The sequence below is a fragment of the Drosophila suzukii genome, chromosome 4, assembly GCF_043229965.1.
Source record: "Drosophila suzukii chromosome 4, CBGP_Dsuzu_IsoJpt1.0, whole genome shotgun sequence".
NCBI classification, from domain to species: Eukaryota; Metazoa; Arthropoda; class Insecta; order Diptera; family Drosophilidae; genus Drosophila; species Drosophila suzukii.
The window spans coordinates 717,922-739,110 of record NC_092083.1 but is presented as its reverse complement, the minus strand read 5'-3'; the positions used below and the strand labels follow the sequence as shown (position 1 = coordinate 739,110).

General features: G+C 37.8%; 2 protein-coding genes and 2 long non-coding RNA genes across 21 annotated transcripts in view; 2 read left to right on the top strand and 2 right to left on the bottom strand.

The window, feature by feature from the left end:
- The window catches only part of unc-13, a 51,573-nt gene extending 43,366 nt beyond the window's left edge, over positions 1-8,207 (bottom strand). For 8 of the 17 annotated variants that reach the window (XM_036814818.3, XM_070997157.1, XM_070997160.1 and 5 more), the window contains exons 1-3: positions 8,090-8,207; positions 6,889-7,017; positions 1,748-6,835 (exon numbers count right to left, since the gene is read on the bottom strand). In XM_036814818.3, coding sequence (XP_036670713.2) covers positions 1,748-6,835; positions 6,889-6,894 — 5,094 coding nt within the window. In that variant the 5' untranslated portion in view covers positions 6,895-7,017; positions 8,090-8,207. The remainder of the gene's footprint in view (positions 1-1,747; positions 6,836-6,888; positions 7,018-8,089) is intronic. The other 9 variants (XR_011604515.1, XR_011604516.1, XM_070997164.1 and 6 more) reach the window with 4 other exon arrangements.
- Positions 8,208-8,254: 47 nt separating this feature from the next.
- LOC139353313 (uncharacterized) lies at positions 8,255-9,408 on the top strand. Its single transcript, XR_011604518.1, has 2 exons — positions 8,255-8,995; positions 9,095-9,408. It is a non-coding gene; the product is annotated as an uncharacterized lncRNA (long non-coding RNA).
- A 2,398-nt stretch (positions 9,409-11,806) lies between these two features.
- Positions 11,807-12,469, top strand: LOC136117208 (uncharacterized). Its single transcript, XR_010654592.2, has 2 exons — positions 11,807-12,010; positions 12,152-12,469. It is a non-coding gene; the product is annotated as an uncharacterized lncRNA (long non-coding RNA).
- A 192-nt stretch (positions 12,470-12,661) lies between these two features.
- eIF4G1 (eukaryotic translation initiation factor 4G1) overlaps positions 12,662-21,189 on the bottom strand; it is a 45,375-nt gene continuing 36,847 nt past the window's right edge. For both annotated transcript variants that reach the window (XM_017088610.4, XM_017088611.4), the window contains 9 exons: positions 17,512-19,823; positions 15,694-15,931; positions 15,470-15,633; positions 14,259-14,733; positions 13,840-14,063; positions 13,569-13,715; positions 13,285-13,507; positions 12,997-13,098; positions 12,662-12,934 (listed from right to left, as the gene is read on the bottom strand). In XM_017088610.4, the coding sequence (XP_016944099.2) occupies positions 12,873-12,934; positions 12,997-13,098; positions 13,285-13,507; positions 13,569-13,715; positions 13,840-14,063; positions 14,259-14,733; positions 15,470-15,633; positions 15,694-15,931; positions 17,512-19,823 (3,947 nt within the window). In that variant the 3' untranslated portion in view covers positions 12,662-12,872. The remainder of the gene's footprint in view (positions 12,935-12,996; positions 13,099-13,284; positions 13,508-13,568; positions 13,716-13,839; positions 14,064-14,258; positions 14,734-15,469; positions 15,634-15,693; positions 15,932-17,511; positions 19,824-21,189) is intronic.

The window sequence follows — 21,189 nt, the reverse complement described above, 5'->3', positions numbered from 1 at the left end:
GCCATAGGAACGATCGGAAAATTGGTGGGAAAATAATATGAAACAAACTATAGCATCGGTGTTTTTTAACATATAACCTCCTACGCTTGGAAATAACATTTTTTAATTAGTTTTGAGTTTCGAATTTGATTTTATCAAAATCGGACGACTGTATCATCTAGCTGCCATAGGAACGATCGGAAAATTGGTGGGAAAATAATAATAACGTACGGGTCGCGAACGTACGATTTTTCCATGTTGTTTTATGAACAGTTAATTGAACATTTTTTCGCCCCCTTTGGATTGTTATCTTATTATTTGATTGCAATAAAGAGATTTGGTAGAAGTGCAAATCATATGTTTTCCTTGCGAAAGAATTAAACATAAAATTGCCTTTAAAAGTAGCTAAAAATTAAAAAAAGTAAATTTTTTCAGTTTACAGGGATTTGGTATTTGGCATGCAGATTCCTGAGCTTCTTGGGCAGCGCAAGTTTGTTTCAGCAGCGTGCCCAATCTAACGCCCACAAACCTCCCAAAACTGTGGCTCCTGCAGTTTTGGTTCATTGTATGAATTGTTGAATTGTAGTGTTCTCATCAATACCTACCGATTGACTTAAAAGAATTTTTGACACGCCCACTTAAACGCCCACAAACTTCAAAAAATCGTAAACATGAACGCGGATATCTCGGAAACTATGAAAGATAGAGAATTGGGATTTCAGATTTAGATTCCGTAGCCGTGTACACAGCGCAAGTTTGTTACGCGAATATGCCACGCCCACCCTAATGCCTACAAACCGCCTAATTCTGTGGCGCCCACAATTTTCTTACTAGAAAAAAATTTTAGCTGAAATGTACTAGTCTCGTCAATACCTATCGATTTACCAAAAAAAAAATTTGCCACGCCTATTCTAACGCCCATAACTCTTAAATCTGTCTACCGCCCACAAAACCATATATTGCGATCGCGGGTAGGTGGCGCATTTCAATCTCGCTTTGCTGCTTGCATATCTTCATTTCGCTTTTGTCCCTTTAGCTGATATTCGAGGTATTCGACTATAGCGTTCTTCCTTGTTATATTATGTTATATAATTATATCTACAAAATAAATACCCTTTCTTTCTTTTTTTTTTCTCTGTTAGAAATTTAGTTTTCTTTTAAAACTAACAACTCACTGAAACGTACCATTGCAGATTCGTTTTCTTTTCATGCATACTAAACTAATATATTTATACAATAATAACAACTCAGCTTTATATAAATATGAAAACAATAATATAAATAAATACCTAGTGATAAATATTTTTGGAATTAGAACTAGAGGTAACATTTAGAGGTACGTTAATATTAATATCTTGTGCAAATCGCAATTAACTTCAGCCAATTTATATTAATTGACCTAAAAAATGTTGACACGCCCATTCTAACCCCCACAAACATCCCACTTATATTTATATTTAAGTTGTTAAACGGGTATTCGTATGATTTTAATAGCGTGTCATGGATTTAACTGCAAGAGAATATAAACTTGGGCTTGTCAAAACTAGCTTCCCCTCTTGTTGTGTCTGTGTATTAATTAGGTAGGTTTTCATGGTAGGCTAAAGTTGTTTGTAGCGTAGAGTAACTCCAACGCCCCCAAACGCCCATGGCTTTAAAGTCTGTCTAACGTTAGTTTATAGGATTAATTGGTTACCTCAGAACCGGTTCTATAGTTTTATTTCATTAAAAAAAATTGTCAATGCTTTAAATATAATTATTATGTACTCACATTAAGCTGCATGATTATTTTGTTGTATGCCCAGTGCCATCGTTGCCTAGCTGTGACTTCCGGTTGTCGTATCATCTGCATGTGACCACCAACGACTTCTTCGGTTTCGCCCCTCAAGAGTGATTTCTTCTTCAGCGGCATAAGTTTATTTATGTCAGTTAGATCAGAAAGCTGATCATTTATGTCTTCACTCCTTTCGTCAAGGTCTGAACACATTTTTTCTTTGATAAACCCCGTTAAATTTGACGTTGATTCACCAATAACCGTGTCAAGCTTGTGATGAGAATTATTTGTAAAGGAGTCGCTCTTCATTTGAATTCCGGTTGAAGCCAAAGATGCATCCCCGTTCGAGTCCGTTTTTAAGTTTCGCCCTTCGATGGGACCAACGCTACCACTCGAGCTTTCATCTAGATAATTGCCGCTGTCTTCTTCACTGTGATAGTTTTCGTAAATAAAGTCGTCATCCTGTCCTTCGTCAATGAAATCTAATGAGGATTGTGGTTGAGTGGTGGATAATAGACCTTTTGTCTGCTTTAGATATTTCTTGTTTTTAGGTTGATGTAGTTGCTCTTGCTCTCTCTGCTGCTCGAGGTACTTATATTCATCCTCCTCATTAAAGTAATCCTCTCGATAGTCATAACCATTATTGACGTGTTCATAATAACCATTCGCCTGATTTGACGGTGTCGTCTGCTGAAGACCCATGTAGTAATCATCCTGCTCACTATCAATGTGATAAATCGGTTTTTTGCCGATTGATGAACCGACATCTACCTCTTCTAATTCTGATTCATCGTCATATATCTCCGTCGGCATCTGTTTTGTTAGTAACCCCGACTTACCATTGACTGTGGGCAGTTTTTTGCCGGTGGATCCTGCTGGCGGCACCGTCGGTAGTATTTTTGTACCATTACTAATGACTTTAGATTGCCCGAAAACCGCCGTGTCATCTTTAAACTGGCTCTGATTACCGTTGGAATGGTAATTAACGAATGCTTTATTATCTGAATATGTGTTATATTCATGCATTTTGATATTACTATTCTCATAATCATCTCCAGTATTTGCGTAATGGCTTGACAGAGACTCTTCATTGCTAAGTTGATAACTGTAATCGACATTCATTGCATCGAAACCAACTGAATCCCTATTCGATTCACGTTTAATCGCACTAGGCGAGGTTATACCAGATAAGTCAAGTATATTGTGCGTTGTGGGTACCACTGATGGCTTCTGTGACACGACTGATGCTACTGACGAAGCACCTTGATTGACAGCGTGCGTTGCTGATTGAACAGCTGCTGCTGCTTTTCCTAAAATTGATCCGAACATGCCACCAGATGTTGTACCTCCTTTTTTGGTCGTAGACTCCTGGAAATTAACTAGGTCATTTTTAATTCCGGATTGCTCTATACCAAAATCCGATTCAATTGGAATATCGTGCAATTGACTACATGCGTTTATAGGATCGACCTGTCCTTCGCCTGATACGTGATAAGAATAAAGATTTTCTGCTAAGCCATACCCAGAATTACGGTCAAGCATCCGTACATTCATTATTTTATCTGTTAAAATCATCTCATCATAGCTTTCATCATAATTGTCAGAAATATTTCCTTCTAAAGCCATATTGGTTTCTATATGTGCTTCATTGTAAAAATGATTTACCTCCGAGGGGTTTGAAACTGTCGCCACATATAAAGTGTCCTCTGAATTCTTATAAAGACATGATGGAGACGTTGTCGTCACATAAGTTGTAATGCTTTCACTAGAAACATTTTCTGATGATGTGGTTATAAAAGTAGGAGGCGTATCCATTTTTGGGCTTTGTGTTTGTTTGGTAGTGTTGGAACTTGAACTTGAAAGCAACCCACCGACACTTGGTACAAGCTTAGAAGCCAAATTAAAGCTAAAACCTTTTTTGGCGGTGTTAGTCGTTTGTGTGACTTCAACTGTTGAACTGACACCACTGAAAACGCCATCCAGTCCTCCTTTTAGGCCTTTCGAAATTCCGCCCAGTACGCTTGTTGCTGCAGATGCAACTACACTCGCCTTCTGTTGTGTCTGTAATGGCTTATAATAACCACCTTGTCCTGAGCTTAAATTCTGATTTAAGTCTCTTGTGTCAACGGTCTTTTCAATAATAAATTCAACCGAGGGCTTATCATCGATGTTCGTACTATTTTCCATGCTTGAAATTGGGACGTTGCTCGAATCATTCTCAGTTTCAATGTTTGCAACCGAAGCCGTCAGTTCTTTTATGTCGACATTAAAACTATCGTAAAAACTATCATCGAATACTACAGCATGGCTCTCTACCGCATCAGCCTCTGGCGTTAAATTAGATCGATTCGGAGGGTCTACTGAACATACTATGGTGGTAATTGGTACTGAGGGTTCGTTTACAGTATTGAATAAATCACCAACTTGGCCTTTGATGGAAGGTTCTTGATTCTCAATCGGAAAGCTGGGCACGTTATATGCATCGAAAAGCTCACCTAAATACGAAGGTAATGGGTCACTACATTTACTGGCAACATCCAACTCATTGGATGGACAGGAAATTTCGGCATTAGTAACAGTATCAATGGTAACAGCATCAGAAACACTGTGAGTAACAGGTCTATTTTCTGAGAGGTCCATGATTGGCTGAGGCAAATCTGGTAACTCGAACTGCTTCATGTAATCCGTGTAAGATAGAATAGGAACTGATGACGATGGAGACCTTAAAGTTAAGTCCGATGACGGCGGTATAGCGTTATCGCTTGTGGTAACTGGCACCACTTCGTGATTATTTATGTAAACAGTTTTTGTGAACCCGTTGTTAGGTGGACTGCAACTAACAGTTGTGTTTTTGTCGGGAGGAGAACTTGTTGAAAATACGTTGGCTTCCGTTAAGTTATCGGAAGTAAAATTCGAAGATATGGAGAGAGGAGGAATGCAACTCCATAATGGTAACATTATTGAGTCAGTATTAGTTGTGATTGTGTCGGGTTGTGTTGAAGTATTGGCACCCGATCCAACCTCGAATGGTTGATAATTGACACCGCTAGCCGTCCACGTGTAAGAATATGGTAAGAGATGGCTGTCATCTGATGGCTCAGTCGATTGCAATTTGCTAAATTCAGTGCAGAGCTCCCCATTGTCGTCATAGGAATGTGTTGTGGTTGATGTACTGGCAGCATTGGTGATATGATTTTCTTTTTCTCCGGAAAAAGTAATTATGTCTAATGTATAAGGCTTCAGATACTCAGATATGTTAAATAAGGCTGATTCAGGCTCGCTATATGGCTCGGGTGATTTTTTACCTTCTAAAATCGATTCGATCAAATTTTCATGTAGGTCTGGCTTAATGTCTAATTTGGCTTTGTCGATTTCAGGTAAGTGACATGTTTGTGAGTTCTGTGGAATAACATTGGATGGAAGCTCTGCTGACGGACTAAAACATTGTTTTGATTGTATTGGAGGGGATGGGGTCCATGACGGCGTGGGATCTGCATCGATGGATTTGATCAAAAATATTTCATTTGGTTTTGTACTATCATAAGGATAGACACACGTTTTGGCTTCATTAGAAGCTGCTAAAGACGGGTATGAGGTTGTTGTTACGGTTTCTGTGATTTGCAATGGGGGAGATGCCGGTTTTTGGTTCAACGAAGTTAATGATAATGCATCTGCGGCAGAAAACGTAGTCAAATTTGAATTGGGCATTGAATATGGTTTGGTCTGCGGTAATGATGTTGGCAGCTTTGGCAGCTGCTTGGGCCGATGATTTTTCTCTGCTACAGGATCTGAAGAGTATAACGGGGAGCTTAATGCATCGGTGGCTGTGGTGTTGGTATGTAGCGATGATTGGAACTTTGGCGTTGGTAGAACCTTTGGCAATTTTCTAGTCTTTGATATTGTAGCCATAGCAACAGGTGGGGTGCCCGTTACGGCACCAGAACCACCTATAGTGACTATTCCACCACAGAATTCCGGCTCCAAAAATCGCTCTGAAGCTCTAGTAGCGGCGTTGGTACTGATGTTGCTTCCTAGTTTAGAGTCTGTTTGGATTTCAGTAGGTTTCTTAGAATGCTTTGAGTGAACTGCCACTCTAGTCTCACCAGATGCTATCACAGAAGCTGTAGTCATCGCCATCATCAATGAAATCTTCCTCTGCTTTTGTAGCTTTAGTTGTGAATTGTTAGTTGGCGGTGTGTCACTATATGTTGAAAGATTGTCGTTATTGTAATAACTTTCGTGGTAATCACTGTAATCCAAGGGTAACATGGAAGTGTATGGTCTTGACATTTGTTCCAAAACGTCATATGTACTGGATCCAGTGTCCATCGTAGCTGTTTGATCCATCCCAAAGCTGCAATGGGACTCTTCCCTCTGTGCCTCGTCTGCATTTAATCCAAATATATCTTGACTTAAATAAAAGCTCGACCGATTTGTTTGCGGTAAAGCACGCGATGGCGCCGCTGGCACTGCATTGTTAAGGAATGACGATGTGTAGGCAAAACCAGCATATCCATTGAAATTATTGGCATAGATATTCTGGTAGTCACGAGGCAGAAGACGACGGTCATCTTCGTCTGCCCTAGCCATGCAGACACCATAGCGTTGATCTCTTTCTATGCACATACCTTCCGTTTTGAACTTCATGTCCATTTGTGTGGCACTTGGTTTTGATGATCCGCTCCCACTTTTATTGACTGGCAGCTTAGGCAATATTTTCGATGAGGTACATTTTTGATTTGCATATTCAAACCCATATTGAGCTGCGACAACCGAATGATTTTCATTCCAATTGTCGATAGATTCCGATTCAGCATCACGCTGTTCCTGCGCTTCATAACATTCTATGTAATCGTAGCCATAACTATTGTTGCTTTTATCTACGGTTGTAGGTACTGTATCACTGGTGAGCTGGCATACACTACTATATTCGTCTGGTCCTTGGTTGCCTAAATTGTACGGCTCGCCATAATATTCTCTGTTGTTCTGTGCTTCGTAAGGAATGTGACTATAAGATGATCGACCGGTGTCAGAGGATAAGGCACCGTTTTGTGTACTATGAAAGTAATCATGCCTTGCGTAGTGCTAAAAAGAGGAGTTATTAATTATTAACGAGTCATTGTGTACCAAACACTCACCGTCATGTTTTAAAATGTTATTTCCCCGCACTGTTATCTGGAATCTGTTTCGTCTACGTGATATTGTTTAATACTCTTCCAGTGCTTGTGTGGCATTGTAGCGTCGGTCGGACATCAGAGAAGAGCAACCTAAAAATATGTTTAAAAATTTGTCATTTACCTCAAAGTACACATAATAATCTAAATTTCATATTTCGTTGTTCAGTGTTGTTTAGAAATATGAATCTTTGCAGCATAGTATTGAGGTGCATACAAAACAATTTTTTTTTTCTTAACCTTGACCTTTTTAAACACATAAAACAAAAACTATTGGGGATCTGCAGAAATCGCTTAGCGCTGAAGGGCACGTTTCTAATGGCACAACTACAGTGCTGATCAGCGGTCGGCAGCCTCCCATTAAGCAGGTATAGGGAATAATTTTGCTTAGTCTCTGCCGCCACACACACAAATGGAAATCAAAATAACTTTGTAATATGTGCCGACCGCTGATCTACATACGTATGTATATAAATAAATAACCATAAGCCGTAATAATCTTTTTTAACCACTTAAAATCTCAAAATATAAAAATTTGTATATAAATTGGAATACTATTAGCAACACTTAATTAGTTCTTAAAATGATATATTTCATTGTTTAAAAAAGTAACTGTTCGTGGTTGTTATGAATATGCACGAATTACTTTAGGACGAATGATAGAAAGACCTTGGCACACAATTAACATGTGTGTACATATGTACATATGTATGTACATGCAATAAATTGTAAATGGCGATAGCAGATATGTATAGCCTTTTTAATGCACATTTTAAATATTAACGTTTAAATTACTTTTCTTGACTTACATATGTATGTTTGTATGTGCGTTTGTTAAGTTAAACTTCTAATCTATTAAGATAAACATATGTATGTAAATGTTTACATATGTATTTACACACAAAAAGCGTTTTTTACATGTGCACTCAACTTAACACTATACGTACAAATGTATAAAGTGCGAAACAACTGCATATTTCTAGGCTGCACTTTTTTATGAAATACTGTTGGCATTTGTTCGTAGTGGATAGATAAACCAATGTTATTTCTTTTGAAACTTGGGGTCCTAAAATATTTGTGTTTCCCCACTTGTTAATTACATATGATTAAATATAAAGTTCATTTCATATGACTGCAATATTTGTAATACATATAATTATATTACTTGAAACTAATTTTAACTCCGCATTGATATAGTTCACAATAACTGAAAAATGGTTATTTTGTATTGTATAATTCCAATTCAATAAAAATCACTGATCATGCGCAAAGCAAAAAGTGGGTACTACCACCCGGGATCCCTTTACTGTGGTGATTATAGCTAAACAAGCACAGTAGTTGAAGATAATATACCTTTGACACAGTTACAATGCGACGATTAAAAATCCATTTTTAGGCTCCAGTATACATATAAGTCTAGGCGATTGATTTTAATGGGTGCCTTCAGTACAATGCCTTAGTCTATTTCCGCTTTATTCCTTCTCATAGGCAAATCAGCTGTTTCCACATCACCGGTGGGCTGTGTGAATGCAGGCATTTTCTTTTGAGTCGATGGTATTTTACGAAAACGAGAGTTTCACATCCTGAATACGCCTGCAACAACTACAAGCTGTTCACATAGGTCGCAGCAATGTCAACGAAAACCGCGAGCTAACCATACGAGTGAGCGAGAGGCAAACAGGCGGCTAACGCCTTTCGTCGGGTCTGCTTCTCAGCGCGGTAATCAGATGAGCTAAGGAAATACCAGAAAAAATACCGCATTTAGCGAGTGAATTTCGATAAACGCCTTTAGCCGCGGCCCAAAGAATAAGAAATTCAATCTTTGGCGGTGTTCGTGCACACGCGTTATAGAAACAAGAAAAATAAAAATGGAAGGAAAACCACAAAAACGCCTGCAGGGTGTCAGTGCAGTTTGCTTTTTATTGTGGGACTTCACCGACAGGAAGCACTATCACAACAGGGCAAATCCGCAGAGTAGTTGAAGTGCCGGAGGAGATCAACTAGAGAATCATGCCAAGTGGGATTTCGCTCCCTATATGGACATCCTGCTGGGCGTATCCTCGCAAAGAAAGTAAGTTCTGGACAAAAAATTTGGTTGCGTTGGCGGTATCTTGTTAGCAAAACCACCAGTAATACAATCTCCGGCGAGGTTGCCATTGGGGAATTACAGGACTTCACGACCACCAGCTATTTGGCTGCTAAAGCGGAGATGGAGAACGGGCTGGCTTCTACAAGGTGAAGGAGAAAAGGACAGCTGGAGGAGCCATTACCAGCCATTGCCAGGATGCTGGGCGACTTCCTACAGCCCTAATGGAACAACCTCGTTCCAAATCCGGCTCCCACTCCCTCAATGACCTTGTTGGCATATTGCGAATCGGAGCTGGACTGCAAACGGCGCCGAGAACACGGCGAAGCCTCCTTGACAAGAAAAGGAAGCCTTAACCTACTAGTTAACAGAAATAAAAACATCCTTTAAATATTCCATTTATTTGTATTTCATTGTGCACCAGCAGAATCATATTTTCAAAATCCTTCAATTTTTAGTTTCAGAAAAGTGTGCTAAGCAAGAAAATATAATAATATATATATACCATATAATATATTTTAACTATATATAAATATAGTTAAAAATAGCTGTATTCGATATATCAGGTGGTAAAATATTGTTTTCTGGGATTTCCATAAACTGTTTAATCGCTGAATAGATGAAAATTCAACAGAAAATGTCAGCTATTGACGAAACGACCCTAAATAATTCCTATTGAACTTTCAAGCAGTTCTGACCAGTTGTTAAATTTTTCGAAAGTAAATACATGTAATATTGACTATAGGATATACTATAAGATATTGTCCAAACCGATAGGCATTTCTGGTATTAAGAAATCTCCCGATAATTTAATAATAATCTAATAGCCTTGTCACACCATGTCGGGTTATCTATCGAGTGAGGCGATTACTCCGAAAAAGTGTACTATGGGTCAACACCCTTTATCGGGTTATGTTATCCCTTGATTTCTTTGATTTTAATACAATTGTTTTCTCAATGTTTTCTTCCTACCGATCAAAGGGCGTCTGTGTGGAATCGAATGTCGAATGACGACACGAATTAGAAATCTACCAATAACATACATTAATAATAATTAATATACATTATTAATGTATTAATAAATCGATTAATGCATATATTTGCTTACCTTATTATTGCGACATATTATGACATGACACAGTAAAGTAGGCACAATTTGGAGCGGTTTTAATATTTTTTTTAAATTAATTCCTATAAATACATTTGAATTAAACGCCGCGAATATCCTCAATATTGACAATAATATATTCTACTTCTGCTTATTTAATATTAATTTTTAGTACCAATTTATTTCGTTAACCAAGATCGTCAGGGGGCGGTTAAGCACGCTGTCTTCACCCCTCCCAAGACATATGACTGTGGCCTCGACGGTAGGCAAAAATACGCAAATTTCAGCGACCAAATTCCGCTTCAGGGACTTTCTTCCATACGAAATACACGTGTTAGAAAGAGACGCTACAACTCGCTTTAGCGGAAAATGGGACCGCACACTCAAATCGATTCCGAATTTTTGCGGTTTTAGTCACTATTTTTACTAGTCTAGTGATTTATGTACTTGGCGTTACGGAATTTTTTTGAAAAGGACATGCACCAACAGTTTGGGTCTCAGCCATTCATCTTATCTTTAAAATAAATATTGCTATGCTTATTTTAAGGAAATGACCAACCTTTTGCTTATGTCCTTATAGGAAGACCTGGCAACTGTTGCTCCAAAACGTAAATTATTTATATTAAGAAATGGCCACTTAAAGTCTCATCCATCTCCTAAAATTATTACTTAAAAATGGATATAGACAAACAACCGCTTGCGAAGGTGTTATAAATACCTAAAAGGCTCCAAACGTTTCTAACTTGTTAAAATTGTCGGCGCACTGTTGGCCCACAATAGTCTCTATTCAATTTTCAAGCTTGCCTGAATGGAAATCTTATCCTTGATAAATTTGCTATAAGCAATGAAATAATGATTAGGCATTGAAAACATTTCACATGCTAGCGTTCAAATAGTATTTAGTTGTGCGATGTTCTGCATAATTTTGGGAGCCTCCCTTCGGATACGGTTTGCTTAAGCCGATCAGGTGTCGCTTTATAGTTTTTGATAATATATCATAACACCGATAATCCGCATTTTTTCTATAAAAATTATAAATTTATATCGTGACATGATTTTTTGGACAAATATCAAATATACAATATTTTGTTGTGATTTTTTTTAATTTTTTAATTGGTTACGTTGAATTTATAAAAAATGTCAACTATGTTGATATTTTTACTTGATATTTTAAACATCATTACATTTATTATTATTATTTGAAATTTTTTTTGTGAACAAGAAAGGGCCTCAAACTGAAGCCATATGTGGCTTATTAGCTGATGTTTAACAATAAAGTCTTTACATGATATCTTAACCATGATAGAGACATCGATTGTTTCGATGCTCAAAACAAATTATGAAGGAAATGGAAATGGTGATTAAGTTTAATTTTAAATTTCTATCTATAACTTCTGAGACAACTGAATTGAAGAGCTGAAGCATTATTCAACTATACAAGGCAGTCTCGTCGGCAAAATTTAGTCCGATAACGATACTCGCAATACGTGCAATTATCGCTTAGGCACGCTCACGGAAAAAAAAGCCGAACAATTGGGCAGCCGACGAAACAACGTTGTGTAATTTTACCATGAGCTAAGTTCCGTTTAACCAACCCCATAAAGCACTACCACGGAAGCAACAGAACGACTGCCTTGTGAGAAGGTTGCGGATGTGGGAGACGGCTGTTCACTTCCACGGTAAAATCCACCGGCGTCGACGTTAGAACTGCCCAGCAGTTTGTCTGTAAGATAATTATTGTTGGGAATATCAAACTAGTACATAAATACCGTGGATACAGTTTTGATGCTAGAAAATTTTAACGGAAATACATTGGTTTCGTCCATACCATCGATTGACCCAAACGCGCATAACGCTAAAATCTGTCTGGTGCCGACAATTTAAAAGATTTTGTAAGTTCGAATGGGATTTTGTTTTGATTATCAACAGCTACAACTTGTATCATTTTTAATTTTTTTAAAACATTTATTTTTTAATGCTTTGAAAACTTTTTGTCTGCAAACATCGATCTTTCTCCTGTGTAAAAAAACAAGGAATTACTGGTGGTGTACTATCGCGATAGTTCACAAGCCACCGATGGAGCAAGGTGGCTCACGTCATGATAGTGACATCGATAGTTTCGAACCTCAAAACAAATTAAAAAGAATATGGTATTGATAAAGTTCAATTTTAAATGAGGAGCGAGCTGGTATTTGTGTTTTCAGAACAACGTGCATCTTGCGCAATTTTGTTTCGGCTATGAAATTTAATAATTTAATATAGGCTTTAAAGCGTAAAATTTTGAAAATATGTCGAAACAATGTAGATATTTCAACCAAAAAAAGAAAGAAATAAATAAATTGAAATTTTCAGGTTATGGTCTAACTTGATATATTGTAGTATTTTGTTGTTTATAGTTTTTAAAACCATAGAACACTACTTGTTTTTCTTTAACTTAATTTGAAAAATGTAGTTCCGTAGTTTGTCTTTAAACTTGTTTACTAATTTTCACCTTCATTAGAAAGTAGTCTTAAAGACGAGCAGTATCCATGTACAACTCTAAATTTCCTTTAGGTTCGCTTTATTTTACATATGTTATACACTTTTATATTGATGCATATACTCTTAATGCATGAACCAGAATCTCTATTGAATAAGTCCATATCGAAATCTATATATACTGTTAATGAACATTCTTCACCAGCCAACTCTCTTTTTAATTAATTTTATTACAAATTTTAAATGTATGCTGTCTAGGCCAGCTACTTTGCGGTTTCAGTTGGCCTCATCGTTTAATAACGAGTTAAAGAAAGGATTAAGACTTTTTACAGCAACGCCTGTAATTAGGAAATAAAATATATATTATGTATAAAAGTAGTAATTGTTTTAAAATATATACCCTTGCCAGCTGACTGATCCTTTGAATCGCGCCACTTACAGAGCGATTCCTTTTGTATTACATAGCCATCATAAAGCTCGCCAATTAGTTCACTCAGCAATCCTGTAATCAATCATCATTATAATATTATGACTCGGAATTCCGAAAAATGTATTCCCTTGCAGTTATAGCAAAAATGTTTTCGTGAATTTCGCCTTGTAAGGCGATTAGAGATGGCCATTATAGTAGAAGGTGATACAATAATTAAATCCTCTGCAAGGACATACAACTATACATGTGTGTTCTTACCCCTTGGATGCTCCAAACGGTGAACTAATAGTTGCATAGTATATAAGCATTCCAGTTGATGGTCCTCGTTAGAATCAATGTATCTTTGCAAAACTGGTATGCAAAACTTTTGGAAGGTTTCGGTCTCAAGTTTATAACTATTTTCCTTGTACAGAATTGAGAAATTGCTTAATGTTTCGGTCAATCCCCTAATAAACAACTTATCAACCAGCATTATATTTCCCTTCAAAAAAAAAAATTTCATATTATTGGATAGTTGTTAAAATGAAGATGAAGTTCCTTACGTTACTATAATCAATAATGCAATCTGCCGTCGTTCCTTCCTTCAGCAAGTGCTCAATATGGTCTATCACATTTTTAACCTGCTTCTCTGGCGACTCTCGTTGCTCAATCACTGGCGATTTTGACTCGTTTTCTATGTACTCCAGTCTCTGGAAACATCCGTTTTTAAAAATGAGAGTAATGTAAGATTATGTAGAAAATTTTTTACCGACCGACTTAACTTGTCTTTGAGAACTAATTTTATGTAATATTCGTATATAAAAACAAACTCACGTTGAATTTAATAAAGTCAGGGACTTCACTTTCAGGCATAAAATCAGACCATTTTAGGTTGAACTTAATCCACATACTCCGAGCAAAATTTGGTCCAACTTCTTGTGTACAATATATCAAGTATGTTTTAAGGAACTTTTTAGCCACGCTTGATGGGCTGTTGTCTTTTAAATTTTTGTTCCACACATCTGATACTGTCAAGATCTTCTTCACAATTAATGGCCCTGAAAAGAAAAAACAATATTTTAATTTAAATAGAAGACGGAAAAGTTATAAGTCGGTTACTAGCAACAAATATCAGTGACCATCGATAATGACTTTAAAAACAACGAGGTCTTTAACTTAATATTGCAGCTATAGCAAGGCGATATATATATCTGATATGTTATGCTAGTAAACGCGACCATTAACAAAATTACCGGCAAATTGAAGAATGTATAGCCAAAGCTCTGGAATATCAACAATTAAATCGTTTGCGTACTCGCTAAATTCATTGTACGCCAGTCTGAAGTGATCCACAGAGATGTAATTCTGTTGAATAAGTTGGGAAACAGCAATGGCCAGATACCGTCTGTACTGTTTACCGACATTCGCTAAATGCAAATAATCTGTCAATATGTAATATAAGAAACTACAGCGCCATTCCTCTGGTACTCGTTTCATGCAAGAAACTACACCGGGCGTTACTGCTTTAGAGGCGGCTGCAAGCTCTATCATTTCTGAGACAACTGATTTGATGAGCTTAAGTTCCGTTTCACCAGCCTCATTAAGCACTGCCACGGGAGCAACAGAACGACTACCCTGGGAGAAAGTTGCGGATGTAGGAGACGGTTGTTCACTCCCACGGTAAAGTCCACCTGTGTTGACGTTAGAACTGCCCAGCAATGTCTGTGTCTGTAAGATAATTTAATTATTTTTGGGAATATTAAAATAGTACAAATATACTGTGGATACAGTCTTTATGCTACAAAGTTTTAACGGTAATATATTGGTTTCGTCCACACCTATCGATTGATCCAAACGCCCAAACCGACGAATTTTAAAGATTTTGTAACTATCTAAAATTTTAAATCGTTTTTCCTTGTTTTATTATTGGTAAAGATTGTTGTCCGATCTTTCTTATGCCATTTACTTGAAGTTTATATACCGATTTTTTATCTGTTCCTAATATTAAAAGCTTAAAAATACAAAAATTAAAGGAGGATGGAGTTAATTGAGGTGTTTGTATACCTGATACTAGATTCGTCAGAAACTATAAAACCTATTAAGTTAAGACTTGACATGAAGATTCTTGAGCTCCTTCCGCAGCTCAAGAGCGCCCATAACGCTAAAACCCGTCCAGCATCCACATTTTTGAATATATTTGAAAAATTTTAATGAGATTTTGTTTTTATCACCAATGTCCATTTACATTTTAATTTAAAAAAGTTAATACAAAAATAATAAAAAAAAATAAAAAAGTTTATTTTAAGTCATAAGCAGTTCAATCTTGTAAGCAGACTCTTTGCTACTTGTATATCTCTAACTCCCTCGATGAGTAACAGGAATCTGATAGTTGATGGCATAGTGTTCTTTGTGCTCTTCTAGTGCTCTTGTTTATTATGACAAAAAAATAATAATTTTTACTCACTTTGCCAGTATGTCGTGAAGGTGGTGCCTGTTGCGTGTATTTTGAATGACTAGCAGATTTTTGAACTGACGAACTTAACAAACTGCGACCTTGACCCTGCTGGCCAGCTCGGGAGGACGAGTTTTCTCGTGATCCTTGAGAAGATCCAGTTCTTGAATGAATACCTTATAAAATAATTATCAGATTATTATTTTAACCTATAAAAATGTTAAAGAAATAGTTACCTCTATCAAAACGATCGCGCTCCATAGATCCTTTGTTATAGGATCCCTTATTTCTGGGTCCACTGCGATCGCGATCCCTATCGCTGCTATTTTTATCAATTAGAGAAGATAGCACAGCGAAAGGATTAGATGGTGTTGATGTAGGCGCAGATGATTGTCTTGTCGTGTTGCTGGGCCAAAGAAATTGCCCTAATCCGCCCATCTTTTTGGTCTCTAAGTTTTGGTCAGAAAGTTTAGACTGAAAAATTTAAAAATGCTTTTATTAATATTAATTTATTACACTTTATAAATTGTGTATTACATTCACCAAAAATGATACTACACCATTATTTTCAAATTTAACAGAATCTAAGTAAACATGTTAATGTTTCTGTTATTTTTCCCGCGAACAAAAACTACACTAAACTTCCTACAAACAAAAGGGCAGATGCCTGGCCGGTAAGACAGCTTCACAGCATGCAAGAAGGAGCACCCGGAGTCTTCCAGTCGCAATCGAAGCGTAAGCGCTCGCAGGAGGTTAGGCGGGAGCGAGAATGCCCAAGGAAAGGCACTATCGAAGTCATTCTGCATGCGAAGAAGTTTAGCGAGGTGATCAGAAACAAACAGAATGGCTCTGGTGAACGACCTCAACAATGACGGTCGCCTGTTCACCGATAACTGGGACAAGATTAAGGCCAAGATGGTCACGATTGATTGCCATACCAAACGGGTCCCATTTCATCCTTCGACTTCTCGACGACGAAGGTCGTGAAGGTCGTCCAAAAACAGTCGCTGTGCCAGAAATCATTGATGCCGTGCGTAAACTGATAATGTAAGATCGTCATGTGACATACCGTGACATAAAGGCATCCTTGGGAACTTCTTCCACTAGCACACTCGATATTACATGAACACTTGGCCGTAAAATTGGTTTTTTCTCGTTAAATCCAGCACAATTTAAAAATCGCTCAAAAGGGCTCGTGTGGATTGGTGCAAGGAACTTTTTAGACAAAATAAAATTGCGGTGTTTCAAGAGACGTTTATAAGATCGTCACAGGTGACGAATCATGGGTCTGTGCTTATGCGAATGACACAAGAGCAATCGACCGTGTGGGACTTCGAGGACGAGCCAAATCCAACAAAACTTGTTCGTGGAAGAAGGACTTCGAAGCAGGTGGTCGCCTGTTTCTTCGGTAAAACTGGTCCTGTGGCGACTGTTCCGCTCGAGCAATGGTTTGCCTGAATTCTTCAGAGAAATTCGAGTAACGAACAAGAGAGGACGGATCATTGTGCACCATGACAATGCGAGATCTCACACATCAGCTCAAGCCAGCGCCTTCTTGACCGGCCAAAACGTCGAATTGATGTGCTATCCGCCGTATAGCCCTGACTTGGCACCCAATGACTCCTTTTTATTCCCTCACATCAAGAGAAAAATGCGGGGTTAACGATTTTCGTCTCCAGAAGAGTCTATTGAAACCTTCAAGAACCATGTTTTAGAGGTGTCTCAATCGGAGAGGAAAAAGTGCTTCGACAATTGTTTTGAGCGCATGCAAAAATAATTAAATCTTGCTGGAAAACAGTTGGAAAAACATTTTTGTTGATAAGTATTCGCATTTTCATAATTAGGACAGAAATAGAGAGAGGTCAGAACCGAGATGTCCATATTGTGGACTGGATCAACAATGTTTCCTTGCATGCATTAAAATTTTGACTACAATTATTAATTCGCCAGCGAATACCCCACAATATTTTCTCGTGATCGGTCACGAAAAATTTATTTCGATTCACCTCACACTATTTGTGTAAGTTAAATACAAATAAAACTTAAATTCTTACCAGACCCTCCAGTTTATTACTGTCAACTGCTTGCGATCGGCTTCCTTTACTGGTTTGCACGTGCCAAGTATTGTCATCATTGTTCCCATTGGAGTGACCAACTCCGCCAGTGTTGTTTTGCTGCTGGTGTCGCAGATTCCCGTTGTCACCACGTTGACTGTGACTGCCACCATATCCGCTACCAGAGCGAGAATCACCATATCGAGCGTTGCCACGATCTTCTCGCTTACCAGAGCCGCCCTGCGATCCTACAGGTGTAGTACTGGAAAGTGTACCAAAGTATTGAGCAGAAAGCTGTTCGTTTTTTGCCTCCTTTTCAATTTGTCCCATAGTTTTGGGTGCCTCATTGCGCGAAGTTTGCCATTTATTTTTACGTAAATCAATTACATCTTGTAGCATAAAACGCACTCGAGAGCTTACTTTGGCTCCATCTTTGTCAGTTTTTGAGGCGATTGCCTGCATCCTGGCTATAGATTTTTCCAATGAATAACACCGACTTGGGTCCTTTGCATTTACTGGGGTCTGCTCAAACTTGGCACCCACAGTTGTAAGCAGCTTGCAAAGGCATTCAAGCATGTCTTCAGAATGAGGATTAAGAAGTGTATCAATGCAAGAATATATTATTTTGCCAGTCAACATGGATATTTTAAAAAGTTCTCCGATAAATCTTACTGTGCCTCCGGAACGTCGTCGTATTTTTCGTTCTTCCTCTTCTAAGAATGCCTCAAGTTCAGCTTTTTCGTTTGCATCTGTACATTTCTTTATTTTATCCACAAATGGCTGTAATTTTTTTTCTTTTGCAGTGCTTTGTGAAACGTTCTGTGTGAATTCCCGTTCCGTTTTATCTAACAAAGCATTTCGGAAGTGTGCCAAATTAGATTTTGTACCGCTTTCCATGCGCTCGTCTCGCGTCTTTACTTCCGAAATTAAACGATGGCATAGTCTAGCATAGGACACAGAAAAGTTTGGCTCATCGATTGCTTTTTCAAATACCAGCACAATAACTTCGTCCATTTTGTCGGGTGTATCAATTTTCAATTTTATTATCTCCTCGACAAGCGTATCGAACCTTTCTGGGGTAAGCTTGTTTAAAATACCTCGAACCCGACGTACCAATTCATCTTTTTCATGTGTCGATTTTGCATCGCTATCACCATCCGATTTATTTAAGCCTCGTGGGCGCCAGGCATTTTCGTTCTCACTAAGTTTTACATCTTGGTTCAAAGATAAATTAACATGGATCATACCTTTCATACTACTTCTGCCGCCACCACCCTGGACACCTGACATCGATATTTGCTTGCCAATATAATTTCCACCGGATTCACTGCTACGATTTCCAATCATTCCAACCATCGATTGTACTCGTTTATTGTTATTGTTATTTCTGATAAATGATGGCATTAAGTTCGGTTGGGGAAGAATAGAAATATTTTTCACTTCTGGTTGTATACGAGAGGCCTTTACCTCCCGTAATTGTAGTAACTGCTCTCGGTTGTATTGTTTCTTGCCGCTTGGATTGCTTGGCGACCATTGACCCTCATTATAATTTATAATAGATGATACGGTTATTCCTGTACCTTCATCTTTTGGATCTGTAGACTGGAGTTGGTCCTCCAAGTCCTCAACTGGCTTTGAATCTGAACTTGTATCGGAACTTGTATCTACATCCTCTCCTGTATTATTCTTTGAAAGGGACTCTGTTGTTGACTCTCGAGTAGGGAGCTCTTCTGAAATATCGTCATTATTATTTTTAGATTTTATAGTGTCTTTTGTTTCGGTTTGACGGTTGTCCAAATCAGTCACTTCTTTTAATGCCATTGATGATATTTCAGTCTCACCTGGGACACTTCTTAAATTTAGTTCTGGTTGTGTTTGTTGCTCTGCGCTTTGGTTATCTGTAAAACTTTCCACTGTAGATTTTTCTAATATTTCGATGGACAGTGTAGACTCTGAATTATCTAAAGCTGTGTGCATATTAGGCGAATCTTCGATGAAATCAGGAAGTGGAATTTCGCCAGTACTAGCGATTTCAGCTTCTTCAGAAAAATTTGATGGTGGTTGACTGTCTTTTACATTGAAAGACAGTAGCTCTGTTGGAAGGTTTCCGGAAGGCACACCAGAATCGAGGAGTTCAGCAATATTTGTATCCTCCGATTTAGACGGTTCCTCCTTTGTAATCTCAGTATTTGATACCGATTGCTTCTGTTGCGGTGATTCGGATGTGAGTAATTTTTGATGCGCCAGGCTTGGCTCTGTAGGTTCCTTAGTTGTTGCGACAATCGGTTTCGACACTGCATCATCCGTTTCATCTATAATTTTATTAAAGTAATCAAATTTGTTGTTAAGTTAAATAAAAATTTACGGGTAAAATTATACAATTAAATTGCTTCGACCTACAATTGTTAAATAAATATTTAAGAATTGTCTGTATTTAATACTTATAAAAAACGTAAAGATTACTATTTTAAAGTAAATTAAACCAGAATATGCTTTTCAAAGCTCTAACCGAAACTAGAGATAACGCTATATTCAATACTTACGAATGAAATACAATTTAAAAAAATAGTGACGTGGCACTTGGCTCACGCAAACATGGGCTTGCATGTCAAATTTCAACTCCTTAGCTTCAAAAAAGTTGGCGCCAGAAAGGACGTAGAGTTAAGGGTGTTAATTTCTACTTTCTTTATTTTCCTAGATCTTAGCGTTAGCACGGACAGACTTTTTGCGCAGCGCAAGTTTGTTTAGGCAGGGTGCCACGCCCACTGTAACAGCCACAAACGAATATCACACTAAAATCCGTCTAGTGCCCAAATTTTTTAATTTTTAAATGAGCGTTTGTTCCTTTTATAAATACGTATCTAAATGCCAAAAATTATTGAAATCGGACCATTCATTAAAAAGTTATAGCCAAATAATAATGAATATTTTGCTATTCAATCGAGATTGCACATCACATGCAAATAAGCTGTTTTCACTAATACGGCACCAAGCTGCTAGGGGCGCTATTGGCTAGTTGGCACTAAAGGCCAAGTGGCGCAATCGAAGAAGATAGGAGTCGCTATGGACTAGGTGTGTTAGAGAAAAAAGCAGAGCTTCTCCAAGCAAACCCCCATCCCTCTCGCATTCCCCTAAGCTGAGTAACGGGTATCTAGTAGTCGAGGCCCTCGACTATAGCGTATTCTCTTGTTGCTTTTTATGTTCGACTAACATTTGTGATACCCGTTACCCGTAGGGTTAAAGGGCATACTGCATCGGTCAAATCGGAATACAATATCACTATACCCGTTACTCGTAGAGTAAAAGTGTCAGAAAAATGTCTTCCAAACAAATTTTCCATTGAAAGCATGTCACAGTCTAATTTTTGTGTTGGTTTTTAATCGCCCATACCTTGACAGCCGGTTTGATAAAACATACATACCTAATTATATTTGTCAACAATAAAACTTTTTTAAAGACAGCTTTAGTTAATCGTATTTGGGTTGGGTCGTTTGAAAGCTTGGTCTTTTAAATGAAATTAAAAAAAAAACAAGAAAAAGTAGTTATAGTCCAGTGCCTCCACTATCAGATACCCGCTACTCTGTTTCAAATTTTAATTAAAATACAATTTCAAGGCATTTCCAATATCGCGGCATATACTACCGATTCCAGCGCCACCGCACCTAGCGAACGGTAGCG